Source organism: Bison bison, unplaced genomic scaffold (genome assembly GCF_000754665.1).
Source record: "Bison bison bison isolate TAMUID 2011002044 unplaced genomic scaffold, Bison_UMD1.0 scf7180017864461, whole genome shotgun sequence".
In the NCBI taxonomy this organism is placed as follows: domain Eukaryota; kingdom Metazoa; phylum Chordata; class Mammalia; order Artiodactyla; family Bovidae; genus Bison; species Bison bison.
Genome location: NW_011495023.1, coordinates 2,398,895 through 2,414,232, shown reverse-complemented (window position 1 = coordinate 2,414,232; position 15,338 = coordinate 2,398,895). Strand labels below are relative to the sequence as shown.

General features: G+C 38.4%; 1 protein-coding gene across 4 annotated transcripts in view; it reads right to left on the bottom strand.

Annotated features, from left to right (window-relative positions):
* Positions 1-7,682: 7,682 nt before the first annotated feature.
* ITGB1 (integrin, beta 1 (fibronectin receptor, beta polypeptide, antigen CD29 includes MDF2, MSK12)) overlaps positions 7,683-15,338 on the bottom strand; it is a 44,053-nt gene continuing 36,397 nt past the window's right edge. For all 4 annotated transcript variants that reach the window (XM_010859890.1, XM_010859892.1, XM_010859889.1 and 1 more), the window contains exons 15-16: positions 14,621-14,787; positions 7,683-8,892 (exon numbers count right to left, since the gene is read on the bottom strand). In XM_010859890.1, the coding sequence (XP_010858192.1) occupies positions 8,827-8,892; positions 14,621-14,787 (233 nt within the window). In that variant the 3' untranslated portion in view covers positions 7,683-8,826. The remainder of the gene's footprint in view (positions 8,893-14,620; positions 14,788-15,338) is intronic.

Below are 15,338 nucleotides of genomic sequence, written 5' to 3'. Positions count from 1 at the left end.
GTTGTGGGGAGAGAGGGACACTGCAAAAAAAAAAAAAAAAAGAAAGTGGCATGTGTGGGGATTGCTTGCAGTGTATGGACCACACTGGGTTTGCCCCAGCTCACAGCGGTGTGTACTGTCTGGGTCTACACTGCTCAGGATGCAGGGTACTCTGCAAGGGCACTGTCCAACTCAGGCCCTGCATTTCATGCACTTCCCAGGTCTAAGCCACTCAGGTTCTCGGGTACTCTGCAAGGGCACAACTCGGTTGGGTGTGCGTTTTTTGCCCTTCCCATGTCCGAGCAGCTCAGGCAACCAGGTGTTTGGCAAGCGCACTGTTCCAGGTGGGCCATGCATCTTAATCACCTCCCCGGTCGCCATGAGTGCAGTCTCTCAGGTGTGCCATGTATCTCCTCTGGGGAGCTGATCTCAGGCTGCGACCCTCCTCAGTTCAGTTCAGTTGCTCAGTCGTGTCTGACTGCGACCCCATGAATCACAGCACGCCAGGCCTCCCTGTCCATCACCAACTCCTGGAGTTCACTCAAACTTAGATCCATCGAGTCGGTCCCCTTCTCCTCCTGCCCCCAATCCCTCCCAGCATCAGAGTCTTTTCCAGTGAGTCAACTCTTCGCATGAGGTGGCCAAAGTATTGGAGTTTCAGCTTTAGCATCATTCCTTCCAAAGAACACCCAGGACTGATCTCCTTTAGAATGGACTGGTTGGATCTCCTTGCAGTCCAAGGGACTCTCAGGAGTGTTCTCCAACACCACAGTTCAAAAGCATCAGTTCTTCAGTGCTCAGCTTTCTTCACAGTCCAACTCTCACATCCATACATGACCACTGGAAAAACCATAGCCTTGACTAGACGGACCTTTGTTGGCAAAGTAATATCTCTGCTTTTCAACATGCTATCTAGGTTGGTCATAACTTTTCTTCCAAGGAGTAAGCGTCTTTTAATTTCATGGCTGCAATCACCATCTACAGTGATTTTGGAGCCCAAAAAAGTAAAGTCTGACACTTTCCACTGTTTCCCCATCTATTTCCCATGAAGTGATGGGACCAGATGCCATGATCTTCGTTTAGTTTTGCCAAGAGAACGCGACCCTCCTAGCAGATGTCAACCGTGCAGGATCCCAGGAAAATGTGTTTAGCAACTGGGAGCCTGCTCACATTTTGGTGGGGGATGCCAGTCTCTGGGGCTGAGATTGGAGCAGCCCCTCACCTTCGGGCTTTGACTGTTGCATACCTGTCTGTCAGCCTCCAGCAGGCGGAGGGGCCTGTAGCCAGCCGGCTAGCTCTCCTTTGGTATTCACTCAATCCTTTGTTCTGTGAACAGGCCAGGCTCTGCATTAGAGCCTTTCGTGGGAAAGTTCTTTTTTTTTTTCTCTCTGGTGATCCCACAGTTTGGGTTGCTATCTCACGTTAGCTCCCTCAGATTGTCCTCAGGGCATTCAGGCCAGTCCTTACCCTAAGCACCGATTATGCAGCCCATGCCTCCCTATTCAGCCCCTGCTCACTGGTGGTGGATTGGAGTGTCTGGGCTACTTCCCTGTTGGCAGTTGCAGTTAGGCACGTGTTCTGTGGGTTGTTTGTTTGTTTGTTTGTTTTTTCCTCCCGGTTATGTTGCCCTCTGAGATTCCAAAACTCCCCCAAAGACCCTCCTGTGAGAGGGTTTCCTACTGTTTGGTAACTTCCCCTCCTTCCTGACTCCCTCTCCAAGACGGGTCTCCGTCCCTAACTCTTTGGTCTCTCCTTTTGTCTTTTATATTTTGTCCTACCTCCTTTGGAAGAGAATGGGCTGCCTTTCTGGGTGCCTGGTGTCCTCCGCCAGCATTCAGAAGCTGCTCAGCATTCAAATGGTCTTTTGATGAATTTGTGGGGGAGAAAGTGGTCTCCCCATTCTATTCCTCTGCCATCTTGGGACCACCTCCTGAGTTACTCATTTTTGTAAATTCTCTTTAAAGACTTCCTCACCTTCTATTATTAGTTTCTGAGTTGTTTTTTTTTTTTAAGATGACTGTTCTGAATTTTATCTAATACTTATTTGCATCTATTAAGGTTATTAAATGATACTGCTCAATTCTATAATATGGCAGATTGTATTAAAATAATTTGTTTTCATTGAGGTATAACATAGTAAAGGAGGTAAGTTACATAATACAAAGTGTACAGTTCAATGAATTTTGACATTTGTATATAATCATGTATCTACCACCAAAGTCAAAGTCAAAATATAGAACACTTCCATCACCACAAAAATTTTGCTTTTACTTTTCCCAGTTATGACCCACTCTCACCCAGAACTAATCACCATTCTCATTTCTACTTCTGATTATTCTGCTTATCTTGGACTTCACATAAATAGAATCATACAGTATGTACTCTTGTGTGTGTATTCTCTTATCAACACTGATTCGTGAGATTTATCCAAGTTGCTGCATGTATCATTACTCATTTTTTTCTTTAATCAATTTTGTTGCATTGTATAACTGATAATGAACATTTGGTTTGTTCCAAACTGTTGACGATCAGAAGTAGAGGTGCTATGAAATGGTTTGTTCATGACTTCTGATAGGTTTATGTACTTGTTTATCTAGACCTAGAAGTAAAACTGAAGGACCATAAGTTACACATCGGATTAAATTTACTAGATAATGCCAAACTTTTTTTTTTTTTTAACATTTCCACAAGCCACAAATGAAAATTGTGCTTGCTGGAGATTCTTGCAAATACTTGGTATTACCATATTTTTCCATTTCAGCCACTCTAGTGTGTTTGAAGTAGCATGGAATTGCAATCATGCTATTAATATGCCTACCCCTGTGGCAGTAACAGTGAGCATCTTTTCCTGTGTTTACTGGTCATACAGATCTCTTTAGTGACGTGTCTGTTCAAGTGTTTTGCCACTTTCTCAAAGTGGGTTATTCTTTTACTTAATGATTATAGGGATTATTAACATATTCTGAATATAAATTCTTTATTACATGTATGTATATCCAATTTTGATTTTCCAGTATCTTGCTTAATTTCTCACTCTCTTAATAAAAACCAGAAGTTTGTAATTTTAGTGAAGAGCAATCTATAATTTAGCTTTGTTTCCAGTGTTAGAAATTTCTGCCTACCTAAAGAAGAGATATTTCTCTAGTAGTATTGTTTATTATCTCACATTTTGACTTTTGATTCTTCAGCTTCACAGAGTTAGTCTATATTTTTTAAAGAGCCTCTTTCATAGTGGATGTTCTTTGAGCATTAAATGTAATGTATGTACTGTGGGACCCGTGAGTTTATCCATCTGATTTCTTCTAAATTTCTTTTTCCCCACTCTACTTTTATCTCTTTATAGGCTTCTCACCAACCAAGCAAGTCATTCACCATTACCAGTGAGCAAGGGTATAATCTCACCTCAGAATCCTTCTCTTGACACAGAGTGGGTAAGCTCTGACCATTGTGGGATTTCTCTTTGGAGGATTACTCATCTTTCAGCATCACCCGAGTATGAACTTAGAATACAACAACCCATTTTTAACTTGTTTCCGTATTATTGGTACAGGGTGATCCCTCTGTGAATGCTATTTTTTTTTAACTCTTCCACGGGTAGACACAGGGACTCCCCCACCTCCTGACTGTGGGTGTGTTCTGAGGAGATGCTGATGGTGGATGGCATGGAGGTCTGAGTCACCCACTCAGCCGGCGAACTTGAGCCCTCTGGCCTTACTTGTGCCCCACCGTGGACACAGCATCTCCCCCGGAAAAGACTGCTGTTGGACCCACTGTCATTTTAACGTGAGTCATCTGACAAAACTCAGGTGATGATGGGCAGTTAGTTTCACAGAAATGGGATGTCCCAGTCAGTAGTTCTCTATCAGGTTCCTTTTTTTTTTCATGTCAGTCTGGCCCCCAGGGTATAGATTTTATTCTCCTACTTGAGCTTGCCATAAACTCCACATTCATCTTTCCAGTCACTTCGTATATTAGAGCCTATCAGTTCATAGGATTCAAGCGTCTTGTCTGTTTACCCCTAGACTGCACTTGCTGCAGAGCTCTTTCCCGAGTCCCATTCAAACCCGGCAGTATCACCTGATATATGGGTCAGGTAAGTACTTTCAAGTTTCAAATACACATCCTCCAGAACCCAAATAGGATTACCAAGCACTTTCTAAAATTCTCATCACTGAGATCTGTGACATGTGATTATCTTTCATTTTTGAGGGGATATCTTAGCATGCTTCTAAGAACTTTACTGATATGGTATGCCATTGAATATTTATAGTTTGTCTCCTACCCCTTGGAATACATATGGCTATCAAGGCATCCAAAATACTGTGACCTCTTAGCCATCTGGAATAATGAGCCTAGTTCTGAAGACATAGCTGATGTGCTGTTTATCAGATGTCTGACTGGGTCACATCTCTTCAGACATATGACAGGCTGAGAGAGTAAACACTGCCAGATAGACAAATATACTGTCGTCCACCCCAAGTGGATGCAAATTCACGATCTTTTCTGGTAAAACTGAAAAAAAACACATACAGTGGCTCAGTGGACACATGCCATATACACAGGCCATGAAAATCTGCTCCAGCACTTATACCACCTCTCTCCTGGCATCTATCCATGTGCCTACTAGTTGAGTCCAGAGGGGGGAGATTAGCAAATTAAACATATGATGGAGTCCACCATGCCCGCATCCTTTGAGTCATTAGTTTGCATTTATTTCTGCTGTTCTCATAGATGTTTTTCAAATTTACTGGCTTAGATGGGTCTGAAGTAGGTTCAGAGGCCTCTATTTGGCCTTCCCCATTATATTTGTGTTCTGTTTGTTACAAACCTAGACAGTGTATTAAAAAGCAGAGACATCACAAAGGGCTGAATAGTCAAACCTATGTTCTTTCCAGTAGTCATGTACAGATATGAGAGCTGGACCATAAAAAAGGCAGAGTGCTAAAGAACTGATGCTTTGGGGACTGGAGAAGACTCTTGAGAGTCCCTTGAACAGCAGGGAGATAAAAACAGTCCATCCTAAAAGAAATCAACCCTGAGTACTCACTGGAAGGACTGATGCTGAAGCTCCAATAATTTGGCCACCTCATGTGAACAGCCAACACATGGGAAAAGACCCTGATGCTGGGAAAGACTGAGGGCAAGAGAAGCAAGTGACAGAGAATGAGATGGGTTGGATGGCATCACCAATATGAACATGAACTTTAGCAAACTCTGGCAGACAGTGAGGGACAGGCAGGCCTGGCATGGGTCAGTCCAGTTTGCTTTCACTTTTCACTTTCATGCATTGGAGAAGGAAATGGCAACCCACTCCAGTGTTCTTGCCTGGAGAATCCCAGGGACAGGGGAGCCTGGTGGCTGCCGTCTATAGGGTCACAGAGTCGGACACGACTGAAGTGACTTAGCATAGCATAGCATAGCATGCTATACTAATGTGTTTTATGTTGAAATATCTACTTTTGAGTCATTCATTTTTTTCCTTAGAGTTTGTCAACTTTGTTGACATATTCAGAAAACCAACTTTTAGTTTCATTTTTTCCTATTGGTTTTCTATTCTCTATCATATCAAAGTATAATTGGTAAAACTTCAATACATTTAAGGTGTACAACATAATGTTTTATGTATATACTGTGAAATATATGTATACACTGTGTTAGGTAACTGTATACTTATAACTGAGCTTCCCTGGTAGCTCAGCTGGTAAAAAGGCCGCCTGAAATGCAGGAGACTCTGGTTTGATTCCTGGATCCAGAAGATCCCCTGGAGAAAGGGATAGGCTACCCATTCCAGTATTCTTGGGCTTCCCTGGTGACTCAGACAGTAAACAATCCGTCTGCAATACCGGAGACCTGGGTTCGATCCCTGGGTTGGGAAGATCCCCTGGAGGGCATGGCAACCTACTCCAGTTATTCTTGCCTGGAAGATCCCCATGGACAGAGGAGCCTGCAGGCTACAGCCCATGGGGTCACAAAGAGTAGGACACGGCTAAACAACTAAGCACATACTTACAACTGCTTTATCTTGTGGACCTTATCTTTACGTAATGTTTAGAGTCAACTTTGTCTGACGTGAGTGTGGCCACTCTTGGTTGCTATTTTATCTTTTTCCATTCTTTTACTTGCTGCATGTGTCCTGAGATCAAAAGCAAGTCTCATACACGACATACAGCTGAATTTTTTCTCTCCATTCAGGTAATCTATAGCTTTTGATTGGTACATTTAAACTGTTTAAAGTAATTACTGATTACTTTTAGTAAGAGAAGCACTTACTATTTCCATTTTGTTAACTGTTTTTTATATGACTTCTATCATTTTTGTTCCTCTTTCCTGTCTTAATTGGTGGGGTTTTTTTTTTTATATATACATACTTTGATTCCCTTATTTTCCTGTTTCCTTTCTAGGAATCTTTAAATTGATGTTAATTTACAGTCTCTTAGTTTCAGTTATACAGATGAGTGATTGTTTTATATATATATTCTTTCCCATTTTAGGTTAGTACAAGATACTGAGTATAGTTCCCTGTGCTATACAGAAGTCCTTGATGTTTACCTATTTTACTATAGTTTACTATACAGTAGTGTGTATAGGTTCATCCCAAACTCCTAATTTATCTCCCTGCCCCAATCCCTTTTGGTAACCATAAGTTTGTTTTTCTATGTCTGTTTCTCTTTTGTAAATAAGGTTATTTGTATCACTGTTTTTACAATGCACATGTAGGTGATATCATAGGATATTTATGTCTCTGACTTAGTATGATATGTCTAGGTCCATCCATATTGCTGCAAATGGCATTATTTCATTTTTTATGATTGAGTGGTATTCCAATGTGTACATGTATGTCTAAATATCTTTTCAAATTAAGAGTTTTCTCCTCAATATATGCACAGGGTTGGGATGACTGGCTCATATTGTAACTGTATATAAAAACATATGTCAGGAGAAAAATCATGTATTAGAGAAAGTAGACTATGTTCCTATATTATTTTTTTAAATCTCATTAAAAAAAGCAAACTTGTGGAGCAAAAAATACGAATTCAGTTATACTGTGGGTGTAAGGAAATGAGTTGAACCACACGGCAGTGTAGGTGGCAGGAATGGAAAATGAAGCAGGTGAAATGGATGGTTCTTTTTCTCAAAGAGGTATAATCCTCAAAGATGATTTACTCTAAGCTAGGAAATGCATTTAAGCAGGAGAGGTAAAAAAAGGTACCCATTTTTAAAACCAGGAGGGGCACTGCCAGTGTGCTGGGACTTCTCCCACAGGGCTTCCCACATCTGACACTTGCAATGGTCCAGCAAGGGACCTATTTCTTTCAAAAGCTTCACACAAGTATTTTTTATGGATACATATACTTTATAACATAAATAAACCAAAGACAAATGAAAATTTAAAAAACTCCTAACAATTTCCTGTCTGAATCTTAAGTAAAATGATATAGTTTCCAGCTTTAAGTCAACAGCTGTAAGATCATGTTCTTAGAGAGTTAATTCTGCTTAATGTAGGAATGAAACCCAGCTCCTAGGGATGGAAGAGAAGCAGATTTGTCCAGTATTTGGAGAGCCAAAAAATAGACTGACATCTTATTTTACTCTACCTACCTACCTTCTTTCTCTCTTTTGGCTTAAGTAAAATATCAGAAATTTTTTAAGCTATAAAAACTTCACGTATACCAACTAACAAAATATACAGAGCCCAAACATCGGATTTAAATATTTTAAGCATCTTTATTTAATAAATAACTTCACTAAAACAGCATTGTAAAAAGTGAACTGTTAAAATTAAAAGGCACTTAAAATAAGAAGGTGAATAGTATGAAACAAAACAGGAAACTCAAACAGTGAGAAGTAAATCTACAGTGGTCTGTTATAGCACTAATGGAAAGTAAGAAATGCTTAAGTGATAGCTATTGCATGAGCCACAGTACAACTTCACGTGTTCAATAAAAAGGCAAATGTACAGCTAAAACATCGATGAAAAAGTACTGATTTTTTAAAAGTCTTACCCCAAATTGCAAACAAATACATTAAATGATTAGAAGAGGTGATAAAAAGCACCAGGCTTTAAAAAGAAAATGAATAAAATAAAATTCACCCGGAGGTCCTCAATTTAGCAAATACTATGTAAATTAAGGCCTTTATGTAGATAATGCTAAATCAAGGACTTTTTGCAGAAAATTTCCCAAGACTTGAATTTACAAAGAGAAGGCATAAAAGTTACCAAAATTAAGTAACTCTTAAAATGGCACACAGGTTTTAAAGCTATGTTTTCCCTTCCTAGCTCTGACTTTCCCCATGGCCTTTGCAGATCAAATATTTCACTATTTTACACCTGTAACTCCCAGCATACTCATCTTTCAGGTATGTCATCAGTCATATCTAACAGGCAAATAGCAAAATAATACATTAAAACGATTCTAAACTAGCTAGAAGGACATTACTTTGGATTCTGTATAACTGAAAAATGACATGTCTGCAAAGCTAGAAATCAGTTTAACACTTAACAGAAAATCTTATATCATCCTCGTTAACTACTGCCTTTCAATCACTCTAGAAATACTGCTTAATCCAGTAAGAGCTGGATTTCACTAGTCCAGGAGAAAAGGTCAAAAAGGCACATTGTGACCTTAGATGACAAGGATAACCATCCTGTCTCAAGTCTTTTGTCAGTCCCTGGCATTGGTTATAACATTATTTTCAAAATAATAAAAAAATTTTCAAATTATACATATTGTACATTTTCAGAACCTGCCCATGAGAGAACCATGGTGACACTGCCCTGAAGCTCTCTTACTGTGACTGTGGAATTACTACTTTGCCTGCAGTGCTGTGGGTACACACAGGCAGTGCTCATTTCCCCTCGTACTTCGGATTAACAACAGTTGTCACAGCACTCTTGTAAATAGGATTTTCACCCTAAGAAAGAAAAAAGAAAAAAATTATCAGTTACTCTACTAAAGTCATTCTAACTTCAAAAAACAATATTAAAATTAAAGACCATTTTCTTAAGTCATTTCCATTTGATCTGTCCAGATATCAAAAGCTTACAAAAAATGAAACATGAAAGCTTTGCCCCACAAGGCTAAAGGTGCCCCTGAAAAGGCACTTTTCCTTTCTGAAAAGTCCTTCCTCCACTAGTGATCTGCTGTCAACGGCTTCTCTTTTTTAAACTAGTTCTGAATACTGTCTTGAAACTAGTTTTTAACAAACTCTTCTGCCATCAACTGCCTGATTCTTAATCCTTATTGTGCACAAAGGTGCTTGATAATGAAGAGAGTGCTTGGCTTTCTTGTCTGTGAGGGAGGTGCTCTTCTGAGGCTTTGCCACTCAGGGTGCAGAGATGCTGAGGAAGACTGTCACAGGTGGGCACAGTGCCAAATGTGCTTAGACAAAAATCATTACTATTCTTCATGAAATAGCTGCTGTTCTTCTATATGCTGAAGAAACATTTTATCTTTGACACTATATTTTACTGAAGAGTTAAATGATTCCAAGCCATAAACATGAGAGATCTTTCAAGAGTCAAACTTCACTGACAGTGATGTTTTAAAACATGTAATTTTCTTAAAAAATTCTCATTCTATATTATACATTTTAATATCTTCTATAGCATTCTTTTTCTATTCTTTAAAACTGAAGATAGGCTTGAAAGTCAAATGAGAAATACAGGCAAACATTCCTATCTCAGAGGAAATAAGTGAGTACAAATCAAATAAATGTTTTAAGATTTTTAAATGCTATTTAGTTTCGTATTTTACTATAGAACCATTTGAGGTTATAGGGTAATTTTTGCTTTTAAATTTTATCCACACTTTACTTCAGGTTACATTTGGATATCGCTTTCATTGCCACAATTTCTTCCTCCTAGAAGGGTATAGTTTGGTGGATGACAAACATGAAGATAAAGAACTCTGAAACAGTACACAAGAGAATTACATACATAAAATGGGAAGAGCATAAGAGAAAAGGGATTGACTGAGATTAACGATATTGTCAAAATGAAACTGACTAGAGATAAAACATGGAAAGGTCTATAGAAGCATATACACATGCAGAGTCAGAAATCTATATGGTTGAGAAGTTTTTAAGGGTACATATGTATGCCTTGAGTGGGAAAGAGAAAGCAGACGATGCCATCTTTAAAAAGACTAAGAATTCATTGAGGGAAAGTAAAACATATAAAGGCTGTGTCTTGAGAAACACCAAATAAACCACTCTGACTTCAGTTCAGCAGTTAGTCTGGAACCTGACACTGTGCCTTCACTCCGCCCTACAAAGCACAACCTGCCTGGTCATTTCTGAAACACAGAAGAACTCAGGATCCCTCAGAGATAAACATCATATAATCTGGATGACAAAAATCACATCAGATATCAAATTCTGAGCTCTCGTCCCAACTGGATCCCCAATGGTATTGTAACAGACATTTCATAATGGAGACTGGAGTATGGATCCTAGCAACTACATTCCTAATGAGTAATCAAGTACAAATAAGTGAGTCTATTTCCACCTTCCTATCATGCAAGGCTAGAACTCCCATTTTTTTTCAAATATGCTAGGAAAAAAATTACCATTAAGTTTCTTTAATGCATTAGATAAATCTAATATTTAATACTTAAAAACTGTAAGAGAGGTAATAAAACATGGAGAAGAAAAAAAAAAAAAAGCCTAAGTTACAGATAAGTACAATTTACATGGCAGAACTTACCTTTGGAGAAAACACTGCCTTTTCATGTACACATTTCTATTTATTATTTCATATATATTATTATTTCAAAGTCCATCCAAACAAAATTTTAACATGCAAGGTTAGAGGTAAGAGATTAAACCATCTGCGTTGGGCATCATCTTAAATGGAGGTTAAGCTAAAATAATGCATATTAGTTCCCATCGTTCAGAGTGCAACCCTTCCCCATCCCAACAAAAAGCAAAGCCTGTTTAAATCAAGAGGAACAGGGTTACATTCAGCAGGGAAGTCCTCTGTTCTCAGTAAATGTCATCCGTGCTTACTCTGGAAGGCCTGATGTGGTTACAGCATCATTTCTGTTGCATATTAGAAATGCAGTGCACCACTGTGGGAGATTAGCAGCCCACATTTAATGTGTTTATATATGAACAGCTTTAACAGAGTTGATGATTTGATTTTTTTTAAATGTACCTACATGAATAGTCTTATGTGCTGAAGACTGCCTGCCTATTTATCTGAAATATGTTAATGACATAACTGACCAGCAACCTTGGTCCCATACTGGAAAAGTGCTTTGTAAGCCATGATTTAATTTCTTAATGCTCATTCATTAATATCTACTGTTTATTTCTACTTTAGTTTTTCTTGAGAAAACATCTCAGAATAACCAGTACCCATTAATTTTCCTGAATTTCACTAACGAATAAAAAAATTTTCACAAAACTTTCACACCTTGAATTATCCAAAATGGTTATTTTGGCTGAAGTAACAGTGTACCAAAAATTGACTTAACAATAAAAACATGAAGTTTCACTGTTACTGATAATTTCCTTCAAAACACAATTTAACATATAGCAAGGTAAAAATTTCACCTTTCAATAGGAGATACAGAAATTTTTTCATGTTAAGTATCCATATAAAATGTCAATATCTGATTATGACAGAAATTGGAAAGGAAAAAAGGAGAAAAAAAAAAAAACTAGCAAATTAGTTTCCTTCTAAAAATGACATTCTTTCTGTAAAGCTCTAAGTGAAGAAGAAAAGAATATTAAGTCTCATACTACTAAGAAAATGTACCAGACCACGCAAGATGGTGTATGTGTATGTTAGTCGCTCAGTCGTGTCCAACTCTTTGCGACCCCACGGACTGTAGCCCAACCAGGCTTCTCTGTCCATGGAATTCTCCAGGCAAGAATACTAGAGTGGATTGCCATTCCCTTCTCCAGAGGAACTTCCCAACCCAGGTTTCCTGCATGGCAGGCAGATTCTTTACCATTTGAGCTACAGGGAAGTCTTACGCAAGATGGATCTGACAATAATTTTCTGCCATCAAATTTAACTTTGCCATTTCAAAATTCTTAAGATCTGCTTAATTGGACACATAATAGTTTCTAATGTTATCAGTACTCCCTGTATCTCTTAAAAATAAGAAACATTTCTATACTTTAAAATCTTACCGTGTTGTTGTAAGTATACTCTCATTCATCACAGTAAACAAACAAATCTGCATTGATGGGTTTCTGGGTATAACAGTGACTTCCCCATCCAGTAGTGTCACAGTAACACTAACATTCTTAAGTTACTAGAAATAGCAAAGACTGTCATTTCCTATAGTGATCTCCCTCCTCCTAACCAGGTAACAGTGTCTGCTGAAGACATGTTGATTGCTACCAGTTCAATGCAGTGGTTAAGAACCCAGACCCTGGAGCCCAGTGGCCTGGGTTTGAATCTCAGCTTTTCCACTAACTAGTTTTGTGAACTTGGTCAAGTTACCGAACTCTTCTGTGCCTCAGTCTTCTCATATGTGAAATAAGAATAAAGGAAAGGAAGGAGTTCAGGATCACCAGTCAGGAGAATTGGTTCTAATCACAACCTTTTTATCAGAGTATTAGGGGCTTACATAATTTTATTAAAACATGCTAGAAACATTTCATGAAAATTCAGTTATAAGGAAAAAGCCTGTCCAGTGTTGATAAAAGAGGAAATGATACATTTGTCACCCAGGTAGAGCATACACTCACCAAAATAACTTTCCCTTACCTTAGAGAACAGGTGAACCAAGCTTTATTACCACTATGAAATTTTCAGCAAAGTTTTTATTTAAAACTCTGGTAGGGTTTTTCTCTACATGAAATTTAATTTTCATGTTCACTTTCACTCTAAAACTTACAAATAATAATTTGTTAAATAAAGGATAGTATATATAAGGATGTTATCATATAAGGATGATAATATCACCTAAAGCAAAGGACTCTAGTGAGGATTATAACTGACAGGCTGCTATCAAATACTGTAGTCATTAGCCAAAAACAACACAGTGTAGTTACTGACTCCCTGTTAAAGCTCTGGGAAGTGCAGTGACCCAGCGCCATTCTACCTAAGCAGAAGAGCTGGGACTCGACCCAGGTCAGTCTGATCACAACACACGTTCTTTTCACTACAACACAGTTGCTGCTTCTATACCATAAAGCTTAAGCCAAAGCCCTTCTAAATACTACTATTAACACACAGAAAGAAAAGCCATAGTATAGCCATATAAATAAAGCCAGACTTTGGAGGGAAAAAAAAAACAATAGTGATAAAAGACACGCAGTGCAGTAAAGACATGCCAAGACAGAAAATGAAGAAAATACGAACGGCAATTTAGAGACCAGCTTTACGTCCATAGTTTGGGTTCTTGAAATTATTAATAGGACTCTTGTAAATCGGATTTTCTTGCTAAAGTAAAAGAAATAGTTTCTAATGATTTCATCAGAAAAAAACTGACATGTATAGTGAGTGTTTATAAAAGACAATTTTTACTATTCTTACGCTTCCAAAATTATTTTTTTTTAATCCAAGCAAATTGTTGTAAAATGCAAATGACTAAAATTCATTTACACCTGAAAAATACTGAAGATTGTCACTGCCTTCTTGTATCAAAAGATGAATACAAGACAGCCAACATGTGGCCACACTAGCCTCCAACCCCACATTTCAAAGCACTAAATGCTGACATACATTTTCATCACTTACAGCTTTTAAGTTTTGTACAAAACAAGGTTACTGAGTTGTAATTTGCAGAGTAAAAATACCCTTTTAAAGTACATAGTTTCATGAATTTTCAAATGTATGAAGACACCCATCTGGGCAATTTAGAGACCATAGGTTTAGTCCCCACAGGTTTGCCTTTTCTAGACTCCAGTACTCTCGCCTGGAAAATCCCACGGGCGGAGGAGCCTGGTGGGCTGCAGTCCATGGGGTCGCTAAGAGTCCGACACAACTGAGCGACTTCACTTTCACTTTTCACTTTCATGCATTGGAGAAGGAAATGGCAACCCACTCCAGTGTTCTTGCCTGGAGAATCCCAGGGACGGGGGAGCCTGGTGGGCTGCCATCTATGGGGTCACACAGAGTCAGACATGATTGAAGTGACTTAGCAGCCAACTATTATATAAATTGAATTACACAGCATGTAGTCTTTTGAGTGGCTGATTTCTACTTAGGGTTGTTAAAAAAAAGCAGCAGCTTTCCACTGAACAGTCTGAAGTTATGTAGGGTTTTCATTTTTTTGGTCATGCCAAGTATGTGGGATCTAAGTTCCCCAACCAGGGATTGAACCCACACCCCTTGTATTAGAAATGAGTGTTAACCACTGCACCACCAGGGAAGTCCCCAGGATTCTATTTTATATAAAAAGAAAAGGCAGAAGAGCAGAGTTAAGATTAAAATTATTAAGAAAATAAAAATACCACAGTAACCTGAAGAAACATTCTTACAACTGTTTTCTTTTAATGGGGTGTATTTAAGATGTTTTCTGTTTTTCACTGAATGCAAGTTTCCTGAATAATAAATTCTGGGGGGCAAATGAAATATTTAAAGGACTTTAACAATCAGCTTTAGAGCTAATAAACAAGTCTTAGAAGCGTTACATTTACTTTATGAAACACTTTCCATTTTAGATGTTTTCCAACTTACCGTGTCCCATTTGGCATTCATTTTTTCCTTCTCAAATTTGGCAAATTCCCTTCTGTCATGAATGATCATTAAAAGCTTCCAAATCAGCAGCAATGCAAGGCCAATAAGAACAATTCCAGCAACCACACCTGCTACAATTGGAATAATGTCTGGACCAGTGGGGCACTCTGTAAAGTGAAAAGCAAAGGATACGCACACAAGGGGGTTAGCCCGTGAAAGTGCAGCCAAAACTACAGAGAGCTGTGCAGTCTCACAAAAGACACAGGAATTGAAACTCCAAGATAAGTGAAGTCTTGGGGCACACTATCCAAAAGAACCTATAAAAAAAGATACTGGAAGTAACAGATAAGTTTACAAGATCATAAGGTACATGGTAAGTAAAAATCATGTATTTCTATGAATTATACCAAAACGGATTTCTATATATTAGAAACTGAACCTCAGAAAATAGTATTATCTACAATAGCACCAAAATCACGAAATACCTATATATAAACCTAATAAAACATGTACAAGATTTATATGCTAAAAATTACTGAATACTGATTATTTTTCTGGGCTCCAAAATCACTACAGATGGTGACTGCAGCCATGAAATTAAAAGACGCTTACTCCTTGGAAGGAAAGTTATGACCAACCTAGATAGCATATTCAAAAGCAGAGACATTACTTTGCCAACAAAGGTTCGTCTAGTCAAGGCTATGGTTTTTCCCTGTGG